Here is a 27,097-nt window from a genome sequence, read left to right on the forward strand (position 1 = left end):
TTATGGTTCTGAGATATGCTTGCTAACCTTATTTTTCAGCATAGTTGCTCAGAGAAGTTAATATCAAGCCTGCATATTTTCATCTCTTTTTTTTTTTTTGTGTGAAATATTAAAAATTTGCAGTTGTTCAAATCATCACAAGTTTCCTATGGCAGAATTTGGATGTACTCGTTTAAAAGTGCAGATATCTGTTTTATATATGACAATACTTGCTCATGGAATGGCATGCTGGGGTGTACTTAGGTTTGAAAGTCTGTCCCAGCACAAAATTTGTTCTGTTAAAAGGCACTGACAAGAAAAGGAATAGTTTGAAATGAAAATATTACCATCCAAGAACCAGCACTACATGTTTTGATTTAGAACAGATAAAGGATGCTTTCTTCTCTTTCGTAGTTTGAAAATGAAAATCCCTTGGAATATTTTAAAACATTAACTGTGGTTAAGGGATTAAATGAAGCAAAATGGTTTGCTGTATGTTGAATCAATCAGAATTAAAGTTCGTTTCCAAGTGACAGGTTTTCTATGCCCAGCAACTTTCTGGTCTACCTCTGGCGTAAATGACTTTTTAATATGCCATGTTACCTGTGCTTAATTAAGTGATTTGGGTGTGCTGGGTGGGTTATTTGTGAATCTCAATTCTAAACAGGATGAGAATTGCCTTCCAGGAGTGCAGTGTAGGAGGCTGAGCTTTCCCAAGATGAGCTAGGTGGCAGAATTGACTAACAAAGTGGTGCTTAGTTATTCCTTAAGCTCTGACTGCCAGTTTGTTCACTGAATCATGTAAAGTGCAGTCCATTTTAACTTTATACCTTACAAAAAGGAATTATCTGTTTATATCAAATGCATTTTGTAATATTTTATGCAGAATACCTTGAAGGAGATGTATGCTAATTTCCAAAAACCTACAGGCTCTCAGTGAGCTGGGAAAATGCATCTTGTTTTGCAAATCCAATATGGTTATTTAACAGTTCTGTGATACAATTATTTTTCATGTGTATTACACAATGCAAGGTCTACAGAAGGATTCTGCTGATAGCATATTTCCCTGAGGTTCTCTGCTCTGCCTGCCTAACTTTGCCTGCTTTATACACTCAATTTCTGCCGAGGACAAAGGTGAAGAGTGGATAGGAAAACAAGGATGACAGATGTTTGTCATTACTGTTTAATGCTCTACCAGACTCTTCTTGGGTACAAAGATGGAGAGTGGGGTGTGAAAACAGAGCAAGAACATGTTTTTAGTGTATGTGTTATTGAGTCAATGGCCTTAAATACAATTATGTAACTGTTAAATACGGAGTAGTGCTTTACTTGTAGTTTTGAATGTCAGTGGAAGAAGGTGTGTTTTCCAAGAAACATTCTTGTTGGCAATTGTTATGCTTTAATGTAGGAAAACCATCACATCATAACTTCCCTCAGGTCTGTCTTTTTTAAATAGCCTAAAGAGGAGCCTGGTTTTATTGTATTAGTGGAAGATTAATTAAGAAACATATTCTAGATTTTCTTTTCTTTTTTTTGTATTTTTTTCTACCTAACTCCCATCCTTTTGCCTTAATCACTCTGATGTAATAATGCAGCTCTGAAGGTGCAGAGGCAGTGTTGTCTGGAGGACTGGGAATCAGGAACTCCTGGAGTTTGCACCTCTGCTGCTCTGCTTGTTTCATTTTATTACACTTGTTGAGTCAGTCAAATTCTAACTCGTTTTTCTTTACATAAAGTGGGTGATAATAGGTGGTGGTGATGATGATAATAGTCACAGTTACTGTACTGGCTCGTTAATCTTTTTGTAGGGCCCTGTTCTGTGAAGGACTGGCCTAGCCAGACTTCCTGATGTAGTCTGGGTGTGTATGAGAGTCCACACATCATACCTGGGGTGTGATTCATTCTGGAACACCACTGTGAGCCCATGGCAGCAACCAGGGTAAAGCAGAAATGAATACAAGTAGCTAAAAGAAAATTATGCTGGTAGGTGGTGGTAGAGCAGACCATGGATTGTTCCTCACCCAGAGTCTTTGCATTCATTTGCAAATAGATGTTCTGTTACGGAAGTAATACAGGGTGTTTAATGGAATTCACTTTCCAATAAAAGGGAAATGATATTGGATCTATTAATCTGAGAGTTATTCCAAGAACAATCTTGCTTGATACAATGGACTGCTAGGAAACACTTGTTATCCAGCTCACTTTGGGTATAATCTCCATTAGTCAATATGTGCTTTTAAGATTAAATTTGCAGTTGTAGTGTACTTTGTTCCTGCTTTAAAAGCACTGCTGTATTTCTGTTCCTTCTGTCCTGTACAGTAGGATTGTTGAACACAGAGCTTCATTCTCTGTGATCATGACCGGTTATGTCGAGTTTACTAACTTGGTTAATAAGACTATCAATAATAATTCATTCTTTTGTAGTTAGTAGTGGTAGCCTATTATAATTTTCCTTGGCAGCACATATGGTGGGTGATAAACTAACTAATAAAAATGCCACATGGAACATAGGTCCACTTTTATTTTTTTATGACTATTTCTTTCATCTGATGCGTGATTAATGTGCAAGGTTCAAAATTGTTTTGTGAGTGATTTTGGCTTCTGCTGATGTATTCTGAGCTGTAAATGTTGTGTGACAACAACGATTCCCTGACTTCATCAGCTGCATTACTTCAATCACCACTGTATAAAATCAGCAAATGAGGTTGTCCAAACGCTATTCATTCTTCGAGTGTTATTACTAGTTGTTTTAACTGAGACTAAAAGGAACTATAAATTCCATGTTAGGTTTTGTAGCCAGCAAAATGCATTTTCATTCATTTGCTGATCAGAAGTTCAAGCTCTTTCATTGGGTTTTTAGTCCTACCTACACAAAAGATTAGATGCATCCTGCAGTCCTCTGCTTATAAACTGGCTTTTTCCAGTGTCTGCCTGCTTTGGCAGAAGCAACCGCAGCTCTTCTGCTAGTAGGAGAACTTCAGTGGAACTCCAGGTTGACCTTGGACAAAAATGAGAAAAGGGACATCCATTTTGTACTTCCCATTTATTCTCTCTCCTGTCACGGAAAGGAATCTTTGTAGTGGTATTGCTTCACATTAAAATGATATAACTGTTTGCCCCAACCCTCATCTTGTAAATCTGATACTTTATGATGCCTTAAGTGAAAAAAAGTTGACAGGGTACATCTCTGATTGCATTTGTAGAGTTCAGTCTTTCATCTTAATCAGAAGATATCTGTATTACAATCAGCAGGTTAATGTTAGTTTTCTGAGACTACTTGTCTGTCACTTCTGTCCCCTTCCATCATTCAGTAAATCTACATTTCTCGAATCAAGTTTCCCGTGTATGAACTGTGTGGTTTCAAAATTCTGGGAGTACAGAAACAGCTGCTTAGGTGTGTTGCCACCATATCAAAGGGAAATCTTCAGCTTCACTGTAAATACTCATCACATATTTGATGAACTCTAGGGAATCTTAGTGAACAAACTGTGCCAGGCTCTAACCTGCTGCTTCCTGTTGTCTTCTCAACTACACCTTAGATTGTCACAAGTGAAATTTCTTGTGAAGGAAAAGGTGCATTTCCACATTTTCAAGGAGAGGTTAATGAAATTTAAATATTTTTTCTTTTCTCCCAATTTGTTTGTCTTCCTTGGTTTTGATGCTTGGGCATAGGACGTTGTGCTTGGAAACTTTGATCCAGCTCAATAGATCTGACTGCTTAGAGAGACCAACATTTCCTAAATGGTTTTTTTCAGTGTGAACATTCAGGATACTTAGTGAGCAGGTATCTGTAGTGATGCAACAGCTTTAGAGAGTCACTACAGTAATTTTTTTCCCTCTTTATGAATAATTAACAAAAACATGCTGGATTGCAGTGAGAGAGCTGAGCATTATTGACTGCCATTTATTTGTCTCACCAATGTATTACCACAGGGGAAGACTTTCATTGTATGATTTAGATGTCAGTTTTGGAGTAAGAATTCCAGTAATATCAAATAGATATATATCAAATATTCTACCTGGTTTAAAGGTGTTATTTTTTTTTTTTTTTTTTTTTTTTTGTAATCAACCTTAACCTGAGCAAAGCTTCATTGAGAAAATAATCAGCCTGTCTTAGGAAGAGAAGTGATGTTCAATACCTGGATTTTATCAAGGCTTTTAACACTACCCTAGTATTCCTACAGCCACTTTGGTGAGAATTGGAATGGATAAATGGATGGATGATAAGTCAGCTGAAAAATGCCTTGACTGCTGGATTTAAAGGGCTGTGATCAGTGGTTCAGAGTTCCCTTGGTGGCTCCTTAGTGGTGTGCCTCAGGGTTTGACTCAAGGGGCAAGGCTTTTTAAGAACCACGTGCAGAGTGGGGTGAGATGCCCTGTCAGTGGAAGGCAGGATTGCTCTTCAAACGGTGATCAAAGTCCTTCTCTTCAAAGGGACTTGGAGGAGCTGGAAAAAAAAGGTACACAGAACCAAAAAAATGGTTGTGGTTGGAAGGGACCTCTGGATGTCACCTGGAGCAACCCTGCTGCTCGAGCAGGGACACACAGAGCTGGTTGTCCAGGACTGTGTCCAGATGGATTTTGGTATCTCCAAGGTAGGAGACTGCACAACATCCCCAGGTGACCCGTGCCAACACTCAGTCACCCTCACAGTGTTTGCTGCTGTTCTGGAGGAACCTCCTGTGGGGGGGTTTGTGCACATTTCCTCTGCTCCTGCCATGTGGCACCACTGGAAAGAGCCTGGCTTGGCCTTTTCTTCACCTTTCCTTCAAGCATTTACATGCATTGACAGGATCCCCCTGAATCTTCTTGAGGCTGAACCAGTCCAGCTCTCTCAGCCTTTCCTTATAAGAGAGATGTGCCAATCCCTTAATCATCTTAATGGCCCTTTGTTAGACTCTCTCCAGTATGTCAATGTACTGGGTATATTAATCAATATTATTAAATATTCGTACTGTAATTTTCCCCCTCCTTTGATTTCTTTTAGAGTACATTGGGCATTTTAGAATAGAGGATTTTTCAGTGACTACTTTATCTTCAGAACTGTTTAGCTGTAGAATTGAGGGTCAAGTTTGGGTTTTTTGTTTTTGTTTTTGTTTTTTCTGTTCTATTTCCTTCTTTGACATAGAGGCAGGATATTCACAGTTAATAGTGCATTTATATTCAAATCACACATATGTATGATTGCTCTGTCCATTTTAGAGAAAGATGCCTAAGGAAAAGATCTAAGTTGTTGATGGAGAAGAGAATTGGACCTGAGTGACCTGAGGTGTAGGAGTGTGCTGTTAGCCATGCAAACTTATTACAAGTAACCCTTACATGGTAAAGTTTGCAGAGACAAAGGCTATAAAGAGAAAAAAAAATAGTATTAAGATTGTGAATCTGAAGGTTTAGACATTTCTATACTTCATCAGCAGTAACAATTTTCCTTCCTGGGGGAAAAAAAACTTAAACAAGAACCTGAAGTGCTTCTTGGTTCTTCAAAGATCTTGAAAGATTTTTTCTTTTAAGTGCTACCATCTTAATAATGAAAGTCAGCTTCATGAAATTATGGCAAATTTAAAAATCTGTTTGGTTTCCTTTGGCAATGCAATACTTGCTTGATAAATTACTCGATTCTTTATGTTGTTCAAATGCTTGTGGACACAACGTTAACGTAAGGAAAACTAAACGGAAAGCAATTTTATGCAGCTTTTTTTTTTTTTTTTTTCCTTTTTTTACTATACCCTTGAGCATTTTCTGAGTTTGCATTTAATCACAGAATCTTGGCCATGATATTTCTGACAGGTAATTTCCTTAATGCGGTTGACAGAGATGGATTACATGGAAGCCTATTGGATCCAATGCTTTTGTGTGCAAGTGATAAGACTAGATTAGGGTTATCTTCCTCTGAGTACCTGGAAAGATACAGCCACCTAATAATTCCCCTGGTAATATGGATGGGTTTGTGGGAGCAGAAATTCATGGCCTGCAAAAGCATCCCCAGATTTTATTGCACCTTGAGAACATCTGGGGTGATGCGTGTTTTTCTGTTACATGATACCAAATTATATGTCAGAGGAAGACAAATGTGTTAAATATTTGGCAGATTGGAAAAGTGGTAAGGCAAGAGGCAGAAATATTAATGGGATTATAAATAAAATTATTTTTTTGGAGCAGTGAATATTGTTCTTATTTTAGAGAGATATAAAAGAAGCAGCATTTATCCTTTTAGCTGCTGTAAACGTTCATGTAAGAAAATTGATGGTGCCTTATTAAAAGACCCTGAGCCTGAATGTTCTTAATCAGGATGGTTTTTGAAATGGGATTTAATTATAAATAACAGAGTCTTAATAAATTTTAGGTGTCAATAACATTCTTTTGCAGTCAAGACTTTTTGAACACTTGAGTCTGCAAAACCTTGAGGGAAATAATTAAGAGCCATCAATACATAATGTATTTTTATTTACCTGTAGCAAGTTGAAATAGGATTTTTTTTCAGTGATCTCTAAGATCATGACAATTTTATATTTTATAATTTATAATTTTTTCAGACTTGATGAAGGAATTCATTTTGATGGGCTAGTAGTTGACAGTGCTGCAGCCAAAGCATCTGTGAGTGGTCTCTCATTTGGAAACAGACTTATTGGAAAGAAGAAGGTTGGAGAAAAGAGTGGGTAGTGTTCATAAAACAGGCTCCTGACACTCCCTGTGCAATCAGTAAAGAGAGAGAGGAGCCTTCAGGAGGCAATTCAGAGTAAGAGTTTAATTTAGATGGTCTGAGTCACCTCCTGTGGGATCTTCTTTGTGTCTCTCAACTGGTTACTGAGAGGGCTGAAATGAGCAGCTTCCCTGAGCTGAAGTGAGCTTTGCTCAATGTTTCTGGAGTAGGGAGTTGTGGAGATTCAAGACATGGAATGGTTTTCCAGGTTTTCCAGCTTTCTCAGCAATGGAGTTTGCTATGCTGTACCTATAAAATGTTCAGGGTTTTTTTGGTGGGGGCTTGGAGAGGAGGGAACACACTCCCCCTGTGTTTGTTGGCATCGTGGCTCTTTGCTTCTCTTTAAGTGATGGTGGAAAGGCTGTTGCCATGTTATTTCTGGCAAACACAGCAAGTGGGAAACACCATCCCTGTATTGCAGTTAAAAAGAAAGAGGAAAGAAAAGCCAAACAAACCCATGGAGAATATTTGGGTTTGGTGTTGTGGGGGAGCTTTTTGTCCTTTGTGTCCTTCCGTCTTGGCCCAGTAAAATATATTACCTACCTTTTCCTTGGTTTATTTTCAAAGGAAAGAAAAAAAGAAAAAGGCATTTAATACAGAGACTGTCTCATGAAAAAGGATCACGTAGGTGTTTAATATATGCTGTGATGAGTAATTTTGGTCATGGTACATCAGAAAGCTACTTTCCCCCACCTTCTTTCTAATAAGAATTTTAATCCATTGATGACAAAAACTCTAAAGTATTTCCTTGCTGCATTGTAATACACTGTGACGAATTATGTCTCAGGAGTTGTAAAATTTTCTCATAGCTTGTAATACCTCATTTAATGAATTGATCACACTGAAATGTAAAGATGAAGCAGCATTTATTTTGTATGTTATATTGCATATAATTTTTAGACTTGACATTTATAGCCATGGAAGCTGTTATTTTACATATCATTTTCAAACCATATCAGCCTTAAACACATTTAAATTTAATAAGCAAGTAGATTAGATTTGCTTTTAAGCTAGGCATATCATTATAGTTTGTGTTCCCTTCAGTAGGGCACATGGTTACTATTAAATGCAGTATTTAGTTGTCTTTTAAAACCTAAAAATAATAAAAGGGGATGTATTTACAAATGTAATTGAAAATAGAGCTGCTTTTGGGGACGGTGCCCCAGTCATGATTTTTGCAGCATGCAGACATTAAAATAGGTTTAAGTTTTTATTAAAAATTGCCCTGTTTTGAGGAAATATTAATGCAGGAGCTATATGGATTTCAGTTATGAAATACCAAATCTGTCATAGTAACATATGGCCTGATCATCATCTCCTGCAGAAAAAATCCATGGGAGGGGAGAGCTTATTTGGAAACTCTGCATGATTTACCAGGCAGACTTTCTGATGCCTCATCTTTCTCATCAGAAAGAATTCGTAGCTGCCAAGGAGGTGGGTTCTTTCAGCCTTCTATTTAAATGCCTCACCATCCATAAAAAATATGTTGTTAGCAATGGGGAAAAAAGGCAGTCCTTGTTTCTTCAGTCCTGGCTGTTCTCACCACTGAAGAAACTTTGCAGAACGTCACATGGAGAAACTCTGCTGCCTTTGTGATCTGTTTGTCATTCCCACCTCAGAATCCTGGTGGATGTAAAAGCAGCTGAGAGAAACCTATTGAAAATCTGAACTTTATCAAATCTCAATGGGCTTCTCTCTGGAGATTATGTTGTTTTTCCTACTGTATCTGCTAAAAGATAATTCCAGCATTGTACTTGTTACTGTGGGACAAAATTAGGATGTAAATAAGAGGCTTTTCACCTTAACTCAGAGGGAGAGTTGATTTTTTTTTTATCTTTTTCATTCTTTTTTTAAAATAAGTTTGGAAATATGGTACTGAGTTTTTCCAGACTTTTTGAAAGTATTTTTTACTTTCTACAAAATAAGGCCTATGCCTGTTCTGCAAAGTCCTTCCCCTAAAGTGGAAGACATAAGCCCAACACCTTGTCTTAGAACGTCTTTGAAAAACGTAATTTTAAAATAACATTTTGAAATTGAAAATTTACATTTTAAAAATGCCATTTTAAAATTACATCTTGGGAGGGGAGGTTCTCCCCTTCAGTCCATCATTTCACATTGTGTTCATGTCCAATTGGTTAATGAAAGGGAAATCAGATGGATTGCACCAATATTAGTAAAAAAATAGTGAGGTAGGCCAAGGACTCCTGCATATTGCTGAGTGCTTTGCCTCCCAGTGCCTCCCAGTGCCTCCCAGCTCCTAGGGATGGCAGGTGACAGGCAGGCAGGACATTGCTACTGGATGTGGCCAGGTGATGCTTTGTTCACAGGGACAGGGACAGAAGTGCCCCAGAGCCCATTCTGGTGTGTTGTGTAGCCACAAAGCCCACCTTTCATAACGGGCTGGTGGTACAAAGCAGGAAAAACCCTTAAAACCAGGGAACAGCATCTCACCCAACCTCAAACTGCCAAGTCTTTGCTGTTCTCATATTGCTGCACTTCACTCTGTTGTGTGCCTCGTCCAGGACAGTAATAAAAAGCTTAGAGGAACTACCACTGCATTGAACTTGAGAGTGTAGAGCAAAGGAGGGGGAAATCTTCTTCTTAAATGAAACCACGTCCCTCATTTGACTGCTCTTTCCTATTTATTTAATGCCCTTGGACATAGACACGTGTGGCTGTCCCTGTGGTGGGAGCTCAGCTCTCATGAAAGCAGATTTCCCAGCCCCATTAGAAGCTGGATGAGGCCAAAGGGTTAGTTGGCTGATAAGCTTTCAAGGAAGTGCAAGATTTACTAAGCAGCAGGGCAACACAGAAAAGGCATCAGGAGAATTAGCTGTTTGCCGTGGGGTTTATAAGAGCGTTATTTAAAAATTAGGTACCCAGTTACTGTTCATGCAAACTCACATAAATCAACCAGGAATTTCATTCTCTGCGTTGTGTGATCTTTGAACCCTTGTTGGTAATTTTTTTTTTTCTTGTATAAAAGATTGGCAATGTACAGTGTCAGCAAAATATGTCACGTAGTCACGAGGTGGAACTGAAGAATGGAATAATTTGTATCGTGTCTTGCTCACAAAGATAATTAAATGGAATGGCATTTAAGTTGATGGAGTTACAGGGTTGACCACTGGCTAAAGAATTGTCTCCCATTTTTTTCCAGTAAAATGATCATCAGGGTTTTAATTTCTCCCCCTTGTAAATGGGTGTTTTAATATGCTTATTTGTCCTAGCGCTTTCAGCAGGAATAACTTAATTACAGGGAATAGAAAATAATTCTAAACCAAAATAATTTAAATAAGAAATCATGTATTTGGGGAATCAAGCATGTTGTAGCTTTCATTCAAATACAGCCTTTTAGTTCTTTTATTCGAAGAAAGTGTTCTACACAGTGAAATTACACTTAATAAGATGAAAAAGTAGTTAAAAAAACCCAAAACAAACAAAAAACACAACCCAAAACACCCACTCATTTCTGGAGGTTTGTAGCAGTGCATCTTTAAGTTTATCTCAGCTTTGAAGGGGCCATTTAAAAAGATAAGAGCTTAATCCAGACATCAATGATGATGATTTCCTTCAATATGATAATAAATTTACCAAAGTACCCTTTTATCTTTAATAATTCAGGATTCATTGAGCATTTAAAGGTTTTCCTGTTCTGTCATTTAAGAAATCTGATAGCAATTTGTTAAAAATAATGAGACATGTCTTGAGAATAGGCAAAAAATGTGCACAGTATAGAAGGGATGCTGTTTCAATATGGAAGTTGCTGCTGCCTACAAGACTTGCACAAAAGTTGAAAGATTTTCACCTTACTTGCTTACCTTCTTAAAAACTGTAGCCATTAGGATAACATCTCATAAATTATTTGGAAGGTATCCTCGTAAAACAGTTATTTCATAAGAAACTGCTCAAGCCTCCCCTTGAAATGATGTATTAGAAGTCTACAAAGCAAGTTTCATACGAAAATATACAAAAAATGCACAAAAAATGTTATGCTGTAACAGGAAAAGAAAAACCAGAATCTTTCTGGACAATAAAGTGCTTCTCAACTGAGACTGACAGTTTGTACCATTGTGATTTTCCAGAAGGTGTGCATTTGGGTTTGTAACGCAGTAAACAGAAGTGATAATGATTTTAGCTGATTATACCATTTACATGTTCTAATTCAGTGTCTCATTCAATGTGAAGGGCAAAGTATAATTCTTATAACTGGAACTTTTTTTGTTGTTTTTGCCCCGAAGGACTCCATTTTAAGCTGAGCATTATTTTTCGTAGTCAAAGCAGTCTCCAGCAAGTTTCTCTAGTACAGATGATTTAGTCGTGAGTATATTCACTTCTGCTTTGAAACCAGCAAGTACGTGAACCACGAGAGCCGAGGTGCCTCCTGTGATCTGAGAGCAGCATCCGAGGTGAGATTTCACACTTGGAAGCCAAAAAGAGCACGTCTGAAACTGAGCTAATTAAATATGCATATCCAGTAATTATTATGCTAATTAGAACTAGTCAGAGGTTAGGCAGTGAACTTCCTGTAAGAACTCCAAAAACCCAGGTCAGGTTGCTGACTAGGAAAGAGTTACCTGTGCCTGCACAGCCCGGGCATTGCTTGAAGCAGCAGCTCAGTGCTGCTCCTTTCTGAGATTCCTCAGGCATTAGCTCCAGTTGGAGGGGCTTCCTTGGAAATATGCTCCAGCTTCCAAAATTTGTGTTTGTGAGCAGTAATTCTTTGCAGTAGATGAGCAGAGAGCTCAGCACTGGCTCCCAGTTATTCATTGCACCACCCCAAGTTGCTGCTGGTTGTCATGGTAACATTTTAACTGGTGGTGGCTGTGGCTTGACATCAGAACATTTTCTGTTAAGTGGAGATTCTTCTGAGATTGTAATGGAGTGTTTTAAGTCAGTGGACCTTTTGTACTCAATAAAATATTTAGTAGGTTGTAGTAAATATTAATTTGTCCTCCCTTCAAGATAATACACCATGCTGTGTATTTACAGTTCTGTGCTAACAGAATTATATTCCTGGAAAAGAGTTAATCCATCCTGAAAAGTCCAGCTTGCTAAAAATAGACTTGCTAATAATGCTTTAAATAGTAATTGTACAAGTTGTTTCACTTTATCCTTTCAAAATTACCATGTGGCAGATAGGTTGTAATGTGCTTCAGTTTTTAAGTCATTTAGTGAAGTAGGGATTTTAGTATTTGCTTGTATTTGAAGCTGAATTTAAACATCTTTACCCTGGGACTTCGTTGTTTTGAGTGACTGCAAATAAATGTGTTTACCAGAGCTTATATGGGAGGGGGCAGTGGCAGAAACGACTTGACTAAAAGGCTGGGAATGGAACATCTCTCTGTCAATCACGTGTTGCTGTCCTTTGTTACTGCCCGTGTTGCAGTGGAGATGAAGCAATGTGAATGCTGCCTTATCCCTCACTTAGATAAGCTTTCAAAGGTGATCTCCAAATCATGTCTGCCACAGAGCAAGGATTTGCTGAGAGTGACAAACACATGCCCACTACATTTCCCATGTGCTTTTCAATAGCTGAATTCGAAGGCTCCTGGCAGAAAGGAAACGTCTCAGAAAACTCTCAATAGTGCACTTCAATACAGCTGAATACATTAAGTGAAAAGCAGAACAGTTTTTGCAAGTCAGGATTTATAAACTTCAATAATACACTTATCGGGAAGGAACGGAAATTCAGTTTAGAGTGTTTGGAGAAATCGTCTTGACGGGTAATACTAATTCATTTCTTCTTGCTGTTGCTCTGCTTCATTGATACTGCACATGGTTTGATGGCCTTTTGGAGCCAGTTTAGCCCTTTGTGACTCCACATAATCTCATCCTTCATCCCTGTGATTTCAGAGGCTTTATGGAAATACCATGCAGATATGTATGTGCTTTAGCTCAGCTGATAACAGTGTCTTAGATGACCCCATCAATCTTAATGACATTTTCTGCTAATCAGCAAGAGACTTAAAATACAGTTTTTTTAGTTCTTTCATTACCTTTTCCTTTCGCCCATCTATCTGTTAAACAAAAGAATTACCAAACTGTTCTCTAGCCTTGCCATGCTCAGCTCAGCCTTCTGCATACCCTCCAAGTACTGTTTAACTCCGTGCAGTGTTGCTTTTTCATGGTCATTCAACTGTTTTTCTCGTAGTTACTTTTGCTGATTTGTTTTGTCTCTACTATTTCTCCGCACAAGGTTAATCCCTGAGGAGTTGCCTTGTGGCCACCTCACAGATTTAAAAGTTGCAAGACACTCAGAAATGAGAGAAACCTGCTTTAAACTACACCTTTCAACATCACCTTTCCTGGAATTAGACAGAGGGTCCTCAGGAAACAAATATATGACATAAGAAAAACAGAATGGCAACACTTGTGATGCACGTAGGGAAATACAGAGTTTGTCTTAAGCTGTGATTTTTTTTAGGATAATTAATTGCTATTTTTTTCCTTTTTTGTTTGCCATTGACAATATGAGTTTGGAGTTTAGCAGCAATGACTGCCTTTCCAACCTGACTAACTGTAATTTGCATTTTTCTCACATCAACTTTATTTCAAAAGGACACTGCAGTGCATACTTCTATTGAGCAATAAGAGTTAATCTTTTCAATAAAGCTTTCAGATTTATTTAAGATTTATTTCTCTTTCTGCATTTTAATAAAATGTCATTTATGGAAAAGCACCCTGAGTTTTTAAAAACAATTTTCATTGTGTCAGTGAGCCATGGACTCATTATGGATTGGAATTTTGCCAAAAATGGAGAGAACATTGCATTTTTAACTGTATCATCTCCTAGAGTGACCAAGAAATGTTATGTGAACTTAGAATGCAAGGAACAGAATAATAAGAGAACATTACATTTCAATATGTGAAAATATATCAACAAGGTATGTGTGACTGCTTTTGAGATGTGTTACTTTTTCATGTCTTAAAAACCTACAAAGAGTATGACTTTGATTTAGCACTGTACTTAACATTTCAAGATGTAAGCAAGATTAATTTTTTTTTATTTTTTTTTTTTATTTACTGTAACAATTGAGGGTCTCTGTTGAGAAGAAAAAGACAAAATGTCAGGAATGTTAATCTACAAATACTTAGTATAAAAACTGTTCCTGAAATTTTATTCTTCTCTGATGTAACTGTGCTCTGTCCTCTGTGAAAGCTCCCCCTCACCCTGGCCACCCAACCTCTGTGGTGGCACAGGAGCCTCCTCATGCTCAGCTGGGTGTAAACACCTACTTGTTGCATCTTTTCTTACCTTCCTTGTGTCTCGTGTTGTTCATCTCAGTGCTTGTATGTTCTGGGGCAGCACAGCACCTCCCCTGTGCATTCTCTTGTAGCCCTTTATAGGTTCAATTTTTCTTCATAAAACTAGTCAAATTTGGATTCATCTCCCATTACATTGCTTCAGTTCTTTGGAGGTGGAGATGCCATTCTGTGAAATCACAGGCCTTCACTTCATCTGACTTGGTGAGAGTGGGGCTTCCCCCTTCTTTTTTGACTTAGGATATGCATTTCAGTGGATATTTGATTTTTTAAATCTGTGCCATGGTATGTCTTTGACTAACAAGGGCTAATGCAGTTTTCTCATTGAGAAAAACATTAAGCAACAATTTTGGGGTAAAAAGGAGCTTAATGGGACAGGCAGAGTGTGTATCCCTCCCCTCTAGTTTTATTTGGAAGGATAATGTGAAAGATGTGTACACAACTGGTTTTTGCAGTTCCCTCTCTCCATTCTGGCAGGAGGATTTGGTAGATCAGATACAGCACTGTGATAATCTGCTTTGCATTTTGGATCTGCTTTGGGGTTTGGCACAGTGGGCTCAGTTCTGCCTCTCAAAGTCAGTGTAGAGGTATTTCAGTAGCAAGATTGTACATTCGAAGGTTCAGTGAGCAATTGTGATGTTTCTTCTTTGAAAGATAGCTTAAATAAGTCTATTGTATATGAATGTAAAACAACTTTGAAAAAAAAAGTAGCACACTCCTCCTCCTTCAGAAAAAAACCAAAACCACAAACCCCAAACAAAAAGCAAACAAGTAAAAACCCCAACAACAGAAAACCCAAACAAACCAGCAACAAAACAAACCCAACAAAATACCATACTCCAAGAATAGATGTAAATGACTTTCTGTCAAAGTAGATTAATGTTTCTGGAATAATTTTAGAAAATGCTGCTTTAGGACTACTACTAAGTGTTTTCATTATTGACGTGAATGATGGAGTACTAAACATATTTTAGAAATTCCCTGAGAATGTCAATCTGAAAGGACCTGCAAGCATACCTTTAGAATTAAAAATTACCTTGATGAGTTGGAGACTGAACAGAATGCAATGTAGAGCAAATTAAAAGGTTTACACTTAAAAATATTTGGCTGTGAAAATATAAATGCATCGTGACTGTGTAGGTAATGTGCAGTACAGTGATTTTAGCTTCTAGTAAATCATAAATTGAACATATTAAAGATATGCTATTGCAAAAAAGGCATGCACAGGCCATACTTTTTATACAAAAACAGAGTAAACATCAGTAAGGCCTATGAAATCATACTCCTGAAAAATTTGGCACTTGTAAAGCTTCAGCTACAAGGCAATATCCTGGGAACAAGGCTTCAAGAAGAAAGTGGCTTAATCAGTGGAAGTACTGGGGAGAGCAATGTAAAACATGATAGCTCTGGAAAATGTGACCTACAGGGAAAAGCTGGGGAAGAGAAGCCTGAGCAAGGAATTGATAATAGTCCTCAGGTAAATAAGAAGAAGCAGAAAATAAGAAAGTAATCGACTTTTTCTCTGTATTCACTGTGCACTTGGCTTGCTTTGCTACACAGCTAGTTAAGGATCAGCAGCAGGAAAAGCTTCCTAATGGAAAAGCAGCTGAAAACTGGACAAAATTCCTTACAAATTGCAGTGAAATGAGGAACGGTTTAGACCAAAGGTGTAGGTACAGCTCATCCTGGGAGCTGGGGTACAGGAAGGCACTGAGGAGTGAGAGGGGAGACCAAAATAATCTGTCTTGATCAGTTGTACTTCTCTATTATTGCTTATCCAGCTCACACAGTGAGGACAGTGATGATTTTTACATATTCTTGAGCAAGTGTTCTCCTCTGCTTGATTACCTTGCTTTGTGTTTTGCCTGTTGCTAACATACTTTGGAATAAATAACACAACTTGAAGTGATTAGTTTTCAAATACAGTTGTATTTATTTGGTTTTATATGTATGTTTCTTTCAATTTAGAAACTTAAAAGTACAAAGTTTTTTTAGGGGTCTGGTTATTTAATACAGTATATGAATTGATTAATAACAACTGAAGCAAGAAGATATAGGAGGTTTTGGCACTAGAATGAGATTCCCAGCTTGGAAGCTGTGTGCCATGGGCATTAACTGTTTGGTCCCTAGGGCACACTATTTATTTAGCACTTCCTGTTGGCTCATTCCCAGTGAGATCCCAAATCTAGAGCGCTTTGTTCTCTTTCCCTCTAGGCTGGAAATAAAATTTTATGATCATAGTTGAGGGGGAGATACAGCACAGTACAAATAGGCACAATTTGGTGCACGTGTGGCCAAATGCAGGGTATTGCTCTGGGCTTTAAGACCTGTGGGGGCTGAACAGACAGTGCCAGATGCATCCCACTTCTGTGCCATTGAAGACATCATTTGAAAGGAAAAAGAGGGTGGATGTAAGAAGAGAGAGAGAGGTGGTCTGTCCAAATTAAAATCTGCAATCTTAGCACAAAAATAGAAGTAATATTCCTTTCCTAGTGCTGTTGTCTGAGTATCACTTGTCTTTCCCATATATTGAACAGAATACATCTCACCACTTAAACTTTTTATATGTCTGTAGGAAGGAAAATTCCTTGGGCATGTTGTGCATGAATGATATGAATCTGAATAACTGCAGGTGTAATGCTGAGGCTGTGCTTTCACTCAGCCAGGTAGATCTGCAGCTCTGAGCTAGCTTTGATTCCAGCCTGCTGCTTCCTAACTTTCTAATCCTTTCCAGTTGTGCAGTATCACAGCTGGCACTAATTCTGGCTTCATTCTAGACTGAGAAGTGCAGTGTCTGAGTATTACTGCCCACAGTCCAGTGCTGGGCCGTGGAACTGAGTTAATGTGTCATTTTTTGTCACTGACAAGACACAAACATAACACAGCAAACTGAAGCTTGGAGATAGAAAGAGCAGAGAAGGGGAAATATCGAAACAACTGAGTCATAACAAACTGATTGCTTGATAAACTGCCTGCAAGCAAGTAATTAGTATTAAAAATTACAATTGAAAACCATATATGTAGTAAAAAAGAATATAAGCCATCATTGGGGTCTTTTACCATTTCACTGGAGCCTTGGAACAGGAGTTCCTTGTAATTGGGTCCAGAAGGGCTAATGCAGTTCTTGGATATATAAGGAGCTGAATTCTTAGATAGAGTTGTTTTATTCAGACTGCTGGACCTGTGTTGGGTGGTGTGTCCTGTTGTCACACATGAAGGTTCAAAAAGAATGTTTATAGATTGCAAAGACAGAGAAATTCCATGAAAACCACTAGTAGGTTGGGGAAGGTACTTGACAGTGAAAGATGTAGAGGCATCTTATGATTTAAAGAAAACTATTACACTGACTTGACCAGAGTTGATAAGTAGTGATTGTTCCCAACTGATACACATTTACCAAGGAAGATAACAGAGGTTTCTTCACTTGTACCAGCAAAAGTGGAACAACAGCCAATAATACTGAGACACCAACACCAGACAAACTGAGGTTGCCATATTTTGGCACTTAAAATGCCTAAGAAATGAAATATTGATGCAAATTTCTAGAGACTTAATTCTGCATTTCTGAGAATTTTGGAGTTCTGTTTTCTCCAACCATAAGCTCTATTTTGAGCGAGAGTTGATTCAGGAATATAGTTTTCATTATATGTGAAATCAAAGGGTTGGTTTTGTCTCCCCAGCTCTGGAGAACACAGCTGGGGGTGTGCAGCTATATGTCATTGTCAGTGCTGATGGTATGGGAATGCTGATGGGAATAGGTGAATTGCATTGAGTTATTTTTAGGATGTGTTTGTTTGGTTTAAGTTGGGATGGAAGATAAGGAAACAAAGCCTAACCCTGTAGAACTGAGAACTTCAGTAACTGCATGAAAATACTTATGTGCCAGCTGCTGAACATAAAACATCCTTCACTGAAGTATAAAATCTGACAGGGAAGTGTAGCTGCTGACAAAGAACATTTTATCTGTGTGACAGAGAAAAAAATATCCATATGGAACAGAAAAGAATATCCATCAGCTACCTTTGGTATATAAGCTTTCAGTTTTGATGAATTCTGGCTAAAATGACCATAAATCTATTTTGTAAAGAGTTCCCCTACTCTTCCTCACACATGCTTTCCATTAGGTATGTAATTCTTCTTAAACTTTCATGTAATTTTTACAGCTTCTAATTGATAACAACATAGGCAATTATCCAAGAAGTTGTAAAAACCAATGTTTTAATTCAGTATTTTATACAGAAATATCAAATGAGAACTGCACAGGAAATTCAAGAGGAATAGCTTGCACTGTATATCAGCTGCTTCTAGGGAGAAATAGGAGAAAGTGCCACGTTTTAAGATCTATTTTCAAAACTCACTCCTGAAATGATATTGAAGCAGTTGCTGCTGCAGAAGAAATGCAGGTAGGGTGCACAATTTTCCTGAGAGTTTCTTTTAGTCTTGTTTCAGTTATAGAATGTAATGGCTGTTCAATTGTGTTCTTGTAGTGCAAGGTTAATTTCTGTGTGTCTTTGCAAAACCCCTTCCTGTTGAAGATAAGGAGTAACAGTGTAGGAAATGTTTTGTGATGTACCCATGTCATAGCTTTTCCTAAGTGACCAGAAGCAAGGAATTATGAGAGTTGAGTAAAACATAGAATTTCAGTGGAGGTTTTATGGCAATAAGAGCAAAGAAACACGGTGTTTATAAGTTACTTTACAAAGTAAAGTTCTTTACAAAGAAGGGAAACTTAACAACCAGACAGAAGGGGAAGAAGAAAGGCCTAGAAATGAGATTTTTGGGAACAGGAGACCATAGGCCTGCCCAGCAGTGAAGCATTTGTAGCACTGAGCAGGAGTTTAGTAATGGTGCCTTGAGTCCAAGTGAAAACAGGGGGAGGATCCTGAGAAGACTGAACTGAGGGAGGAGGAGGAGGAAGAACTGAAGTGAGGAATAGGTTCAAGAGAGTTGATGGATATGAGAGAAGTCAAAGCTTGATGAAAGGGGAGTCAAAATTAAGAGAAACTGAGTGAGGAGAAGACAATGAGAGCAGGGAGTTTGTGGTGCTTGGGGACTGCTGTTACAAGAAGGAAAGACAGAGAGGTTAAATATGTAAAGGACGAGAAAATGTAGAATAAAAAAGCATAAGTACAAAAAGATTTAATCTCTTTGCCCTGAGAGGCTCAGCAAACAGAGGGTTTGTTTCTTGTTTCATAGTATTTCTGAGGAGACTTGAGTACAGGAGGAGGTACATAAAGAAATTTCTTTATTAATAGTATGAACATATTGTGGATTTAGTCTGTGTCCTGGAACACTTCTAGCCTGAGAGAAATAGCAAACTGATATAATAGATATTGGTAAAGCAGAAGAGAAAAGGAGAAATAAAAAAATTGGGCACCTGCAGTTCTGCTGCCCCTGTCTCACTGGAGGATTTCTCTTCACTTCACTGGCAGGAAAAGCATTTGCCAGGGAATAGACATATTCCAGTTTTGTGAACTCACCAGAAGGTCTGTGCTTCCCTAGAGTGAATGTTCCTCTCATCCCATCCCTGTTATTGGCCTGGCTAGAATCATTTGAAGGGTGATTCCTTCAGTATACAAATAAATTTCTTTTTTGTTTGTTGTTTTAGGGTTTAAACCTACTGCAGGAGACATTTTTTTTTCAGTACTTTTCCCTCTTTTATTACTTGGTCTCACTGCAAAGAATTAGTCTAAGGATATCCCAAATACTTTATAGGGAGAGAAGTATAGAATGAAAGGGCTTAGATCATAGATTGGATGTACATTCAGTTGTTTGTGAGGGTTTTGTGGGGTTTTTTTTGTTTTGTTAGGGTTTATTTTAGGTGTCTGTAATCCTTCAAATAGAGATATTAGCATTTGTGAATATTTTGCCAGTCAGAAAAGATATGGGATGAGAAATAAGCACTTTTTTTCTGCAGCATTTACAACCTCAGTGGCAACATGAAAGCTTCCCTAGTTGTGATTTCCAGGGTTGTAAGCTGGAATTCCATGAATGCAAGGTGGTAACTTCTTGATATATTTCATTTAGAGTTTGTAATGCTTTACATATTTTAAAATAGAGTATTGCTCTATTTTAATGCTTAGAATTTCCAGAAAGGACTGAAGTGGGTTACCATATACCTTATGTGTTGCTTTATTCTCTGTCTCCAGGCAGAATGTAATGAAATTCAGTGTGTTATATCTGAAGTCACTGAGATCTGATGGAGTTTTTTGGGGGGTTGGTGTTTTTTGTTGGTTTTATTTGTGGGTTTTGGGGTTTTTTTTTTTTGGTTGGTTTGGGGTTTTTTGAGGGGGGGAAAGAAAAGAGGGAGAAAAGCTCAGTGTCAGTCTTTTACCAACCTTTTCAGTAGGTGAACAGAAACAGGCTAAAGGCATCCAGAAGAATTTCATCTGGACAGTGCCTGCTTTTGCTGTGTTAGTGGCAGTTTTGTCTTCAGACAAAACCCCAGTGTTTAGTGAGCTATCAAGCAGTGAGTGATTTCTGTACACTTGATGGGATGAAATCAGTAAATTATCTGAAAATGGTTTTAGGAGCAAAACCATTTCAGCTGGACTAAAGGTCCTTCTCTCATTCTCTGTGTTCTGTGCAGTTACAGTGTTTCCAGACCCATTATCTGTGTGTTATATGGAGATTTATTTACTCTCCACAGCAAAGTTGATCTTGTTCATTCTGGTAAGTGCTTGCTTTCCGTGGTGTCTGAGAGGCACGAGGAGGAAACAAAGCTGCCTTTTGAAATAAATATTATGTTCTGGCCACTGCTAACCTTCATTACCCACTTTTTTGTAAGCTGGAGTTTGCTGGCTTTTTGTCAGCCTCGTTGCAAAGCTTTGTTAATACACTGCCATGAAAATGAAAGTTTCATACACATTGACATAATTAATGAAGAGGCAGGCAGCATGCTCCACCAATTAACACCACAGGGAAAAGTAAAATTGGCTTCCTTTTTGCGTGTTGTGCCAAAGTGAAGAACTGTAACACACAGCAAATAAATAGAGATCCTTTTAATGAGCTGCAAGATCGAGCTGAATAACTCTGAAAGGATGTTGTGTAAACATTGCCAACTATTTAGAATGTTAAGAGTAATTGATGAGCTTAGTTGAAAGTTTTGAGGGTTTTTTTTTCTTTGGTTGGGGGGGTGGAGAGCCTGTCAAAGAATGGAAACACTGCTTGTTAATAAATAAATTGTATTTTCAGTGCAGCTATTAGGCATGTTAAAGAATATAACAAGCACTTTAGAACAAATATGGAAAAAAAGAAGCAGCTCACTGTTTCCTACTCGACCAACAAGTTTGTCAGAACTCATTTTTTCAGCTATTTCTGTCCTTGGTGTTTACTCATAATGAAAACTTGACTAATTGTTCTCTGATGCTGATTCTAAATAGCACAGCCATCTGGCAACATGAGACATCACTCAACCTTCATTTTTTCCAGTTATCCCAGAAGTCCTAATGTTAACAAAAACAGGGAAGTAAACAGGTGAAATTTTCCTATGCATTATGTGAAGCATTCTGTTTACCTTGAGACATATATGTAGAAAATTCAGAGTAATTCAGGTTAAAACACTTTTCAAAAAATTCTACCATTAAGCAGAATTATCCTAAAAACCTCTTAAGTAAGACTGAGTTCTCAAAGCATACAAATCCAAACCTTTAATGGCTATTTCTTGGTGAAAAAACTTAATGGGCACTGGAAGTTAGAAGGCCATTTAGGTCAGAGTCTATGTGTAATAAGAGAAATGTAATTTTGACTGTTCAGTGGCACCAGCCAGCTTAATCTGCCTTTTTTTAAAGCAAATAAAACATCTCCTTCACTTTCTGTCCATTCTAAATAATTTGAATTTTGACAATAATTAACTTTCAGTGTTTTATTTTAGCCCAAGTATTGTGTTAGGTCAGATACAGCTTATCATTGCACGTTGTACTCAAGCAAATCACCGGGACTGGTGATGTACGAGCTCCTGCACCTCAGCATCTTAAATAAATCTTCAAATATGTCAAAATTGTAATTAAGGAAGCAAAACATGGTAAAGCTAAAAGTAATAATTAGAAGTCAATAAAGATTATGCCAGACTTGCTGAACAATTGACCTTCTGAATGGTCCTGTCTGCTGTTAGAGTTATCACCAGAGCAGAGAATTATGTGTCCCTTCACTGGGAACGTTAAAGGTGAATCCAGAAGTATCCAATAACTGTGCAACTAAGAATATTAATATGCAAACACAACTGGAGACAATTTATTTTGATTCTGGTGAAGTTCTTCTACTATATGTTAAGAAACATATATTGTGAGTAGTTGGTTAACTTCCATTTCCAAAAGGAAGGTTAAAAGACATAATAAATGTCAAGAGTATTGTAAGACTCAAAAATAGTGTTGAGCTTTCAAAATTTATTTGTTTATAAAATAGGAATGGTAATGAAAAAAATATTATTCCCCTTCCAGCTGGTGGAAGACTGAATTTCTACTACCTAATCACTTAGCTAGTGAGGAAGATGCATTTCTGAATTTTTGTTTTCTTTCAGGACTTTTTATTTATGTTTGATTTCCTCATTACATAGTCAGCCTTATTTCAAACTTATGATCAATATTTTATTTTTTTTCCTTTTTCCATCTTTTTACTGCTTCAGCTCTGAATCCCCTTTTTTTTCTCTTTAGCCTCTCACATACATAGCTCAAATCATTCTTGTGTGTTCTTCTTACATATCTTTACGTGGTCTAACCTTTTTCTAACCTAGGTTTTGTCCTTCAAAATGTTTAATGGACTCTGTTCTGTCCTTAATGATGGGCCAAGTCTCTGCTGTGGTGGTGCCTGGCTGTTCTCAGTTAATCTGATGGCTGTCATCCTTCCTCCTCAGCCAGCTGGCTCTGGCTCTGGCTCTGCTCTGCATAACAGTGTCTCTGCTTTCCCAGCTTCCTCTCTTTTGACACCATGTGCTCTCTTTCTGCCACCCTTTCTGTGGCCCAAGTGGCTTCTTGAGACATCAGTAGAATAACTTGTAGAAGATCTATAAAGCAGAAGGACAACCACTGAGTTCCAGCAGGGTAGATGAGCATGGATTTAGTAGGACAGAGAGAGAAAGGACAAAAGCCTTCTTTAAGATTTGTAAGACAGAAATGCATTATGGCTTATTTTTTTGAGGATTCTACATATTAATTGTATTTTCTCTCATTGATTTCAGTTTCAGAAAACAATTTACTGCCTTCAATGCTTCATTTTTCCAGACTCGTGAAGAGGTAGAATGTTAATTGAGTGGGTGTTGTGGTGTTACCCCAGCCAGCAACCAAATGCCACAGAGCTGCTCACTGACTCCCTCACCCTTACCTGCCCTAGCAGGGAGGAGAGTTGGAAAAAAAACTCCAAAGTTCACAGATTGAGATAAAGACAATTCAGTAGGTAAAGCAAAAGCCATGCCTGCAAGCAAAGCCAAACAAGGAATTCATTCCCCACTTCCCATGGTGTTCAGCCATCCCAGGAAAGCAGGGTCCATCACATGTACTGGGGACTTGGGAAGACAAACACCATTACTCTGAGCATTCCCCTCTTCCTTCTTCTTCCCCAGCTTTATATGCTGAGCATTTTATAGTCTGGAATATCCCTTGGATCAGCTGGGCTCAGCTGCCTCTCCCAGCTCGTTGTGAACCCCGAGCCTCCTCGCTGGTGGGCTGGGATGAGGAGCAGGAAAGGCCCTGGCTCTGTGTCAGCCCTGCTCAGCTGGAAGGAAACATCCCTGTGTTATCAGGGCTTATTTGTGTTTGCAGCACAAATCCCAACCACAGCCCCACACTACCTGCTATGAAGAAAATTAACTCTCTCCCAGCCAAAACCAGCAGGCTGAGTTAAATAGTTTCTCTTCTGGTTGTACAAAGTTCCTTCGTTGGTTCTGACCAGGTATAAAATATAATTAATAATTCATTGCTGTTGTCATGAAAGCTTAAAGTACAATAAGCATTATAAAGACTGATGATAGTTATTTCTGTGATAGAAAACTGGAATGATACAGAGTTCTTTAATGCTGAAATCCTTCATGCAGTCACGTTTTGTGTAGCAAGTGTATTTCTGGCCACTCATATGTCCAACAGGTAGAAAGAGAGAAGGTACCAAGACAGAGGGTGACAAGAAATACAAAATATTCTACTGGATGAGAGCTTAAATAGGTTAGGGTTCTTGAGCTTGGAATGATGACAGATAAGTGGGAAGAGAGGAGTATCCAATCAGCAATACTTCAAAGAAGATGGAATGTTTTGCAGCACAAGTACTCAGTGATATTGTCAGTCAGCAAGTTCAATATTAGCAAAGCAAAGTACTTTTTTTTTTCACATGGAGCATAATTGTGGAACTTAGAATTTATGTGGGCTCCAGCAGGATGGATCAAGTGGCCAGTGTGCTCAGTGACCCACGTACAGGCTCTAGCTCAGGAGGCTCACTGGCTGCAGGGTCATATTTTGAGGACAAGGGCCGTGCTCCGTGGAGCATTTCTTATGTTCCTTCCATAACTGTTTGCCTCCGTGACTCTGGATGAGATGAGCCTTTTCTCTTAGGCAGTATGGCAGTTCTTATGTATTAAAAATATGTATGAACTAGATGTTGTTGTTACAAAACCGTCGCAATCAAATGAAAGAGCAGCTTTGTGTAGTTTCCATTTGTATGCCACGAATTAAGTTTCTGCAACTAAATAGGAGCTCCTTAAGGTGGACAGGTTAGAGCTTATTAATTACCTAGCTTTGTACATATAAGCAATATAAGTGCCAGCTCCAGTAGCTAAGAAATCCATCAGCTCTGGGGGTTTTCCTGTTCCTTCCTGCTGAACTGTGAGTGTATGTGACAGGCCATGGTTCTGTCAGAACGAGTTGTCCCCCTTGAAAAGCTGGCAGCACAGGGAAGTGACAACTTAATGGAAGCTAAAGCACTCTAATGGCAGTGCCTGGTGAAAGCCAGGGAAAGTCATCCCCAGCATTTGCCCTGGCTCTTGAAAACGTCTCTTTGCATTTCTGGTTGTGTGCGAGATATTGGAGCTTCACTGGAGTCACATTTGCAGGTATTATTAAATGAAATACTATTCAGTAAAACACGTGTTTGTTGATAGACTTTATTCCAGCAGGGTCAGCACGACTGGCTCTGTGACCTCAGTGCGTGTGCTCTGAAGTGCTGCAGCATGACTCATTTTAGGAGCCTGAAATTTAGGGGTCACATAAACACATTTCAAGTACATAAAATGAAGAGAAATGTAAATGCTTTATCCTGCTGTTCACAGGAGTACATAAATATTTTTATTTAGTTATCAGTGGAATATGTGTTTAATCAAATGGATGAAAATATACAACATTTTATTTAAGTATATGTGTTTAATCAAATGGATGAAAACATAATGCAGCTTAGTTAAGTATATTTGGTTACAGGTGAACAATATAGAGATTATTTCTACTGCCTTTTATTAGTGCTATGAACTAAAAGTTGTGTTGAGTCACTGGATGAAATTACTGAGATTATTTCCTGTTGTTTTAATATCTTTTTAGAATACATTGGTGTATGCTAACATATTTATTTATAAATAAATAAAAAGCAGCCATTTGCATACATTACATTTGTGGGCTGTCTTATAAATGCCCAGTGATTGCATTTAAATATTTTCGTTTTAATTACATTTTAATATTTTAATAACTTTTTGTGTATTAAACCGTGGATATTCCATTTAGATTATTACCTTCTTGCAAGGGTTACATGCAAATAATTGCTTTATTCCTGGTTTTCATGGTGTGATGGTGCTTTTGGACAAAACCAGAATAGCGAGGGCTTTCAGTAGACTAGCATTTTTTCATCTTTCAATAAAAAGCATGTAATTAGCAAGGTAGAATTTTTTTAAAAACAAAATGGTACCTATTAATATAATTTCTAAGAGTTAATGAACTTAATCAGCACCATACTGTTCATCCAAGTTCATAGAGAGAGAGTAGGAGAGGGCAAACCGAAGAGGACTTGGGTCTATTTCCATTCAGGAATTTCAGTGTTTTTAAGGATTTTCTCAAGTGTGAAGCTATGGCCTGCAGTAACTATCAACCAGATGGCTTATAATAACTGATATTAACTCCTTTTTGCTACAAAATGGTTTTCAGGGCCTATTTTCACATATATTCTCATGAATAGTCCCATTAATATACTTTAAGTACAGAAGCTGCACTTCTCTGTTTACATAGGGACTGTGGAGTTTATATTATGGAATACATTCATTTTCAGTTCCTTAACAGGAACGTTCTCTATTAGAAATTGTTTCCTTAACACACAGAATCAGTAAGCACTCACACAATCTTTGCTTCACTTCAATTTGAATTTTCCTCAGGTAAGAATTTCATATTCCAGCATAAGGGGTGTCTCCCTTCTCACACTGGGTGCACTGAGCTCCTGCAGGAGCCAGAGATTCCAAAGGTTTTTCTCTCTTTTATTTTGCAGTTGCTTGAAATATTCATTTAGCACCTCCTTTTAAGTACTTCTCTTGGTTGACTTGGTAGTATTGGAGAAAATACAGATTGAATCTCACTGTCTTGTCCCCTAAATTTACCCAGACTTAATTGTGGATTTACAGGATTATGTATGTATACATATTTATATGTGCATATATTTTTTTTTTTCCTTTTTAGGCTAATGAAAAATTCACTGTGCTGATGAGCTTTACGTTGTCAGATGAAGATTAATGCTTGTTTTTGAATAATATTTCATTTTAATTTCTTTTAACTGACTAAAGGCAGTAAACCATGATCTTCACTATTTCCCTTTCTAGCAAGCCACTGATTGATATAAGGGACTTTTCATTCATATATATATATATATATATATACACATATATATATATATATATATATGTGTATATATATATATATATATGTATATATATATGCAAATTGTTCTCCAAATTCGTGTCCAAATTAATTGTTCATTTGACATTTTTAAATTGACAAAATTGAAATTCTGGGCAACAGTACCAAGTTCATATGCACACAAAAATTGGAATATTTGTCTGCATGCTGTGAGTCAAGTGAGAGTAGGATTTTTGTGCTCCCACCGACAGCTCTTTCCCTCGTACTTGTGTTTTCCTACCTTTAAGAAGCAACTTGCTTTCAATTTATGCAGTATAAATACTATACCTCATGCAGGGAGTATATT

General features: G+C 37.8%; 1 protein-coding gene across 25 annotated transcripts in view; it reads left to right on the top strand.

Moving 5' to 3' along the window:
• Positions 1-27,097, top strand: part of RBFOX1 (RNA binding fox-1 homolog 1) — a 1,156,483-nt gene that overhangs the window by 838,306 nt on the left and 291,080 nt on the right. Inside the window, exon 1 of one of the 25 annotated variants that reach the window (XM_039389543.1) lies at positions 20,563-20,617. The exons of the other annotated variants lie outside the window; for them this stretch is intronic. Within the exon in view, the coding sequence (XP_039245477.1) occupies positions 20,570-20,617 (48 nt within the window). The 5' untranslated portion in view covers positions 20,563-20,569. Of the gene's footprint in view, positions 1-20,562; positions 20,618-27,097 lie in introns of those variants that run through there. 25 annotated transcript variants of the gene reach the window in all.

This window comes from Pipra filicauda, unplaced genomic scaffold, assembly GCF_003945595.2.
Source record: "Pipra filicauda isolate LSUMZ 115617 unplaced genomic scaffold, ASM394559v2 scaffold73_size2923735_pilon, whole genome shotgun sequence".
NCBI classification, from domain to species: domain Eukaryota; kingdom Metazoa; phylum Chordata; class Aves; order Passeriformes; family Pipridae; genus Pipra; species Pipra filicauda.